At 33.4% G+C, this 7,573-nt stretch overlaps 1 protein-coding gene across 1 annotated transcript; it reads left to right on the top strand.

Annotated features, from left to right (window-relative positions):
• The first annotated feature begins 385 nt into the window (after positions 1-385).
• Positions 386-3,453, top strand: LOC141704379 (alpha-galactosidase-like). The gene is made up of 10 exons (XM_074507623.1): positions 386-425; positions 1,134-1,265; positions 1,422-1,568; positions 2,367-2,423; positions 2,500-2,534; positions 2,627-2,730; positions 2,862-2,937; positions 3,027-3,085; positions 3,183-3,248; positions 3,375-3,453. The coding sequence occupies exons 1-10, from the start codon at positions 386-388 to the stop codon at positions 3,451-3,453; spliced, it is 795 nt and encodes a 264-aa protein (XP_074363724.1).
• Positions 3,454-7,573: the final 4,120 nt, after the last annotated feature.

A 7,573-nucleotide genomic window follows, 5' to 3' on the forward strand; every position in this document is an offset into this window, starting at 1 on the left:
TTTATAACCATAAAGTCTTTAAATACAACTCTATCATACAACTAAAAGAACAGCTCTATAGTAGGAACTCTGAGCCATATGCTCAAAATAAAAAAGCTAATCCCTATAAAATTGATTTTATAGTTTCCATTTCTCCTTATGCATTTGCATGGAAGCCTCTCTCCATATATTTTTCACAGATATCTTCACCCTTCATACGAGTTAACTGGTCAAATTTCACTCTGGTACCTCGATGATACGATCAACTTCTGCAAACCATGTAATGTCCTCATGTGATACTTATGTTCACCTAATCACGTCTAGATATAAGGATTAAACCACTTTAAATAATCCACGAATATACACTACAATAAAAGGACCAATAGACATCACCTCATAGACATCGATGTCATTAAGGACCGATGTTAAAAATGTTTTTAACATCGGTTAGTTCCAAAATGATGTTAAAGACCGTTTTTTACATCAGTTAAAATCAAAACTGATGTTTAAACTACTTTTTAAAAAACACGCGGAAAACAACCTCTTAACAAAAACATTCCACCCCCCCCCCTTTTTGCTAAAAACATGTCCGCCCTTAAACATTTCACTGCTTCTTTCTTCTCTCTTACCCGACTCTCTCCTTCATCTCCTTCTCTTTCCCGATTCTATCTCTCTCACTCACTCTCAGCCTTCTACATTTAAACCCTAAATTATACTACCTTAATTAGAGCTGTAGGTTTGAAACCCCTAATTTTAATCCTAGATTTCAAGTAATCGAACCCTAATTTTCAATTGAAATGGCCGATTTGCTGCAAGTTTTGGCCGATTTGTGCAAAGGAGATTGAACATTGGTCGATTTGTGCAAGGGAGGTTGAACCTAGCTTGAATCCGCTGTAATTAGTAAGTGTTATTCAAATTTCTTTTCAAAATTCAATTTTTGGTTTTTAATTCTTTCTTTTTGTGAAATGGGTTGCTTGATTTTGTTTCTTGATTGTTTTGTTGATGTGGGTTTTTTGTTATTTTTGTATTTGGGGTTTTGAAATCTGATGTGGGGTTTTGATGGAGGAGCAGACTATTCATTTGAATGTGTAGGAGAGACAACAGTGATAAGCACAACTTTACAGTCTTGTTGTGATGTAATTATTCTAATGAAGTTGGGAGTAGAAAGGTTAGGATATTTATAGCTGGTGGGGGTATTGGAGGGCTTGTTTTAGCATTGGGAGCTAAGAAGAGAGGGTTTGATGTCAAGGTTTTTGAGAAAGATCTTAGTGCAGTGAGAGGTGAAGGTTTGCACCGCGGTCCAATTCACTTCTGAGCAGTACATTTGCAATGTTGGAAGCCATTGATCCAGGATGTCGCTGCAAGAATTATGGAGGAGACACGACTATTTATTAAGGGAGGAATAATGTTATTTTCTAACTTATTCTTTATAAAACTTACAGTTAAGACACGTAAAGAGGCGAAGCAAATGGCGATGATGGATTCAATTACTGCTACTAAAGTAAGAATTGAGAAACTGAAAAGAGTGGTAGAAGAGCAAAAGGCCAGGAAAGATGAGTATGCTGAGATAATATCTCAACAATCTAAAGGTAGTTTTTACTTGGTAGAATTTGTCCTCGATGTTGTTCACTAACAGATACTAGTGAAAATTTACTAAAACTACTGTTCCTTATTCTCGCCTTTTGCATATATTATTAAATTTAATCAATAATGTTTTCAAGGTTTGATAGTTAAAGCAATTTTTGTAATGTATCAGGACATCTCATTAGAAAATGCCAGGAAAAAACATTGACCTCTAAACTATAGTGACAAGATATGCACTATAAAGTACATGAATTTTCAAACACTCCTCTGCACTCGTGTATTAAACTTTGTCTTTATGAGTATGATTTCACCTTAGATATATGTTATAGTCTCCTACTGATATATGAATTATGATGCTGTTTAGTTGTGCTATTTCCTGGAAAAATAATTTGGTTTCAGTAATCTGTTAACTGGCAGCAATGTATTTCCAATAAAAATTTGTTTTCTTCTTGATATACTTATTTGCCCCTGTTATATATCATATAACTACTCATTTTATGTTTGCCTTACTTCTACTTCCTTTGTTGTGAAGTTCTTTCATCATGTGAAGAAAAGTGTAAAAAGGACTCTAAATGTAGAGAAGAAGTAGAAGAGGCTATATCTTGGTACAATAGGGTTCTTGGTTTCTGTATTGAATACAGACATGATATGTTTACCTGTTAAATTTGGTTCTGTCAATCTTGTGGAAATTGTTTTTTACAATATTCCTTCTTGTTTCTGCAGGAATAAAATTTATTTTTAACAATATCAACCCAAATAATCCCAAGGAAGAATATCACTTTAACAAGAATATATTATGACAGCGGATGCAATGGCATTAACAGGGCTTGTTGCACTTGGTTACGAATACATAAATTTAGGTGAGTGAGTTAGAAATGAATGATGGTAATATTTCTCTAGATAAATATGATAATCTAATATTTCAATTCATCTTAGATGATTGTTGGGCTGAACTTAATAGAGATTCTCAGGTTAGTTCTTCAATTATGCGAGTGAACTTGTACATGATCAGACTCTGCTTTATTTGAGCTCAGTTTGTGAAGCTAAAATCTTAATTTCATAGGGAAATTTGGTGCTTCATAAAACAAAATTTCCTCCCGGAATCAAATCACTTGCAGATTATGTTCACAGCAAAGCCTTGAAGCTCGGATTTTACTCTGATGCTAGGTAATATTATGATCCATCAGATTAATTTAATACAATTAACCAAAAATATGTGTGTGCGCACTTAAAAAGTATCAATAATATAATAGAGTTATTTTTGTATTATTTAATTTTCTGAATGTTGTATTCTTTAGAACTCAAACATGTAGCAAAACTATGTCTGGGTCACTGGGCTTTGAGGAACAAGAGGCAAAGACTTTTGCTTCATGGGTATGAATACATAATTTATGTACATAAAATGATAAAGTAATGGTTCTAAGCCACTCCTGGATTCAAATTTATACAAAAATTATATGTAGGGAATTGATTATCTGAAGTATGATAACTGCAATAACAATAACATAGATGCTAAACATAGGTAATAATTAAACACAACATTTTCCATATAATGTACAAGGGAAATCAATCAAATTTTGTCTTGACTATATACATTATTTTTGTTGAAACATATAAAGGTACCCCATAATGTCTAAAGCTTTGCTGGATTCTGGAAGATCCATCTTTTATTCCCTATGTGAATGGTTAGTTACAAATTCCTCAGTAGTTACATAGTTGCTCTTTATAATGCATTTTCAATTGATTTTATATTCTATTTTTTTTTCTTTAAGCATTTATTTAACATTTTTCATATGTTTGATTACATGAATGGGCCAAGAGGACTCTGCTACATGGGCACCAGCCTTTGGAAACAGTTGGAGAACTACCAGAGATATATCTGATGGTTGAGAAGCATATCGGTGGAAGAAAGAAATGAGCATAATGTTTGGAGAACTACCGGTAAATATGATCTGCTTCAACATAGAAGACTAGTAGGAAAATTTTATTTTGACTTGATAATGTTTAGATTTGAGAATTATGTTTTTGATTTTGTCAATGATGTATATTGAAATACTTTGTATTAGTTTGATAATAATAATGAAAGTTGTGGTTATTTAGATGTGATTCATTTTGCTTGTTTTAGTTTTTGGTATTTTAATGTGTGTATATATATATGTATTATATATATATAATATGCAACCATAGACATCAGTTAATGACTGATGTCTTATTATGTCTAATACATCGTTTCAATTCATGAAAGCGTTGTTGTATAGGCACAATTTATATCATTTCTTGTTTTTTACATCGATTACTAACCGATGTCTTAATATATCTAATACATCGTTTATTTATCTAGACACGATGTATAATGTTATTTTTCACATCGGTCCAGAACCGATGTGAAAAACAGGGACTTTTTACTACACCCACGTAGACATCGGTTTTTTGCATCTTTCACAACAGTCAATAACTGATGTCTATTGACGTTTTTCTTGTAGTGATACTTATTCGAACATATTATCCGAAACTCGACTAAACAAATTATAAATTCATGGACCACACTACAAGAAAATCGCAAATTTCTGACCACCAAAAATGGTCCGAAATGTCCGGAAATTGTCGGAAAATAGGACATTTCGAACCGTTTTCCGACCAAAAACAATGGTCGGTTAAAGTCTAGTCATAAATGACTCATCGGTCGGTTATGAATATCATTTCCTACCACGTTCCGACTAAATAACTTGGTCGGTAAAGTCATTCCATATTCGTTCTAAGTGGTCCCCACTTAAACGTGGCATCCACGTCAATGCTGCCACGTCGATATAAAATCAACCATATTTGGTCAGAAATTGGTAGGTCGGTATGTTAAAACCGACCATATTGAGTCATAAATAGATAGGTTAGAATTGTCAAAATGAATCATTTAGATCAATGTTAAACTAACCACTTGTGGTCGTTAATAGTTTAGTTGGTAATTTTAAGTTGGGACCCACTTGTTATATCTGACCAATTAATACCTACCGATTTTTGAAAAATGTAGTCGGATATCTGTATTTTTTCATTTCATGATATGTTGAATATGGTTGGTAATGATATTAATTCGGTCAGTTTTCTTGTCTCATTTTTTGCCCAGAAAAGGTCAGTAGTTTTGCAAAAATCAAATATATATAATTGCTAATTAACCAAAATTAATCCTAATAAATATAAATAAACCAAACATTTTTAACAACTAAAATTAACCATAAACTGAAAATAAACATTCAAATTCACAATACAACCAAGTTAAAAATTCTAAATAAATCCATTACAACAAGATTCAGTATCTAAATTTGACTTGTAATGAATTAGCTACTTTTCGGAAAGCCATCGGTCTAGTTCAAGCGTCTAATGTTGATGTGTATTTTTAGATGTTCGTTCTCAGGGAAGGACTGATATCAACACCAATTTCAAGTCTTTTATCTCTTACAGTTCAGAAGTGTGGAGAATAATTTTGTGGGTGTATTAACTATCCACTAATTTAATCTAATAAACAAATCAAAAGTTATATAAGATATATGAGAGAAACAATCCAAGAATAAGGGTTCTTCAATGGCTATCATGAATGTCTAGTTTGTGTCTCTTGTTTTGTTAAAAACACTCCTTCTAATGTTTATAAAATCCTCTCCCAAGGTATATTATAGTGCCTACAATTATCCCTTGAAATCCACTCCCACGGTCCTACAAAGTACAATTATAGACTATTATAAACCAAGGATTACATGTTTCACAATTTTCATATTAATCTCCTGATCCAATACTTAAATTGTGTCTATCATATCATTTATTTGAATTAAAAATCCTCTCCCGATTCGTTATAATTCCTATAGATTCAATGAAAGGTTCGCGACTCCCTCAATTGTGTTAAGCCCTCAATGACAGATTAACAATCACAAGAAAATCACAATACAACTAAATAAACACAACAAGCCAAAGAATACTACCCAACTCTTGGATTAAGGGATTATCTACTCATGATATTTGAATACAGAGAATACAACTTGAAAAGTTCCTTTGAAATATGGACGAATCCCTTCGCTCCTTCTCCCAATCTCGCTCTCTAGGTGCCTCTCTCCCTTCTCTCTTAAGAATAATGGATATCTCTATTCTCCTCTCTTTTTAAAACCCTAATACATATGTTTATATATACTTGGATGGGCTTTTAAAGGTCATACAAGGTAACTAAAAGAGAATTCAAAACAAGTTGGGAAAGCTATTTGATTACAATTTTCGTCAGGTTCAGGCCCTGAACCTTAACCTCGGCTCCTGAATGATGTCCTCAGGGCCTCTTCAAAATAGCTCAGGCCCTGAACTCCTTATTCTTCAAATCTGCTTCTCTCAGGCCCTGAACTCACAAGCTCAGGCCTTGAGGTAAGTGCATTTTCTCCACTGATTCCTTCAGGCCCTGAGCCTCCCAACTCAGGTCCTAAACTCCTCTAAATTCTTCTTTTATCATATACTCTTCTCTTTTACACCTTGTTCTTCCATAATTTCCTATAAACATAGAAAATTAAGACTTAGCATTCATCCAAGTTAAATAACAACTAGTACTTATTATTTAGGACTAAAGCATCACAAAACAAGGTTAAAAGAAGTTTAACATGGCATTAAATATCTATAAATTGATCACGTATCAAATACCCCCAAACTTAACCTTTGCTCATCCTTGAGTAAAATTATAATTATATACTACTACTAATACCACTTTCGTAAGGTGATCACGGTTGCATTTGGCATATGCAACAAGCCCTTTAAACCCCAAGGTAGCCCTAGTGGACGAGTAAGGTCTCGTGAGGGCCTATAGTGAATGTACCCACAAAATCCATCTAACTCATAAAATATGCAACTACATGAATGCAATTAAATGATCTAAAATGCAAAGATCTCAAGTATAATAGTGTATCACAAGTCAACAATAACCTTCAGCTCAAGTACCAAGTTTAGATATATCAAGCTCACACACAATATCACCATATAGTTAACACAAGTACAGTGTGTGTGTGTGTGTATGCGCGCTTAATATAAAAACATGCTCTCTAATGAACCAAGAACAAAGACACAGAAATTTCAACATGACAAATCATGCGAGCTAATAGCTCCCAAGTTGAGAACTAGAATAGATCTTAAACACTTCGCTACTTAGCACTAGCCATCGTTCAAATTTAGCAAGGGATTTCCATATCTTTCTTTATTGATATAATACTACTACTATATACACATATGGTTTTTTTACTGCTCGGTCTAAGGTTAAGTGGCTCCTCAGTGTAAGTGAGTTACGACCGCCATAAGACTTCACAAGCTCGGTCTAAGGTTGGGTGGCTCCTCAGTGTAAGTGAGTTATGACCTCCATCAGACTTTGCCAACCATATTATAAACACATATATTTAATGGTTTATTAACTATGCAATGGTCGAGATCCCTAAAGATTTATGCACCAATACCCATGTAGTGAGTGTTGGGTCAGCAATCCCAAACCATAAAAGGCTTTAGATTACTAGGCACAAAGTCCCTTCAGACTTAATTACTCGAGTATTAATGAGCTCAACCTAGTCAATCACACCATATTTTTTTCATGTACTTTATTGCTACTATTCATACATTTATATTTTTTTCTTTTTTATATAATTTTTTTAAAGACATTTACAACCCATAACTTCCCCCAAACTTAAGCGTTTACGTACTAAGCTCAAAAGGGAATAGTCAAAATTCTAATCATCAACAAGTGGCTACCCCTCAAGAAATAAGCATATCTAAGTCTCAATTCAAGAACATAATAATAGGGTGTTAAGAAATAAGCTCTGCACAAGTGACACTACACAAGTAAATCTTTAGCATGTGATCATAGCAAAGACTTAGTCAACAACAAGGTACACATAGTATCATCATAGATCACCAACTTGGACTACTACTAACTTGAGATCATGCTATGATATGCAATACAATGCAACTAACACATATTTAACTATATAATACAATGAAATATATATGT

Source organism: Apium graveolens, unplaced genomic scaffold, assembly GCF_009905375.1.
Source record: "Apium graveolens cultivar Ventura unplaced genomic scaffold, ASM990537v1 ctg778, whole genome shotgun sequence".
NCBI classification, from domain to species: Eukaryota; Viridiplantae; Streptophyta; class Magnoliopsida; order Apiales; family Apiaceae; genus Apium; species Apium graveolens.

Bases quoted from the DNA above. Each gene is read 5' to 3' on its own strand.
- LOC141704379 (XM_074507623.1), top strand. From the start codon at position 386: ATGTCATTAAGGACCGATGTTAAAAATGTTTTTAACATCG. The intron at 2,731-2,861 runs GTAATATTATGA...TGTATTCTTTAG, and splicing joins GGATTTTACTCTGATGCTAG to AACTCAAACATGTAGCAAAA. The intron at 3,249-3,374 runs GTTAGTTACAAA...GATTACATGAAT, and splicing joins TTTTATTCCCTATGTGAATG to GGGCCAAGAGGACTCTGCTA.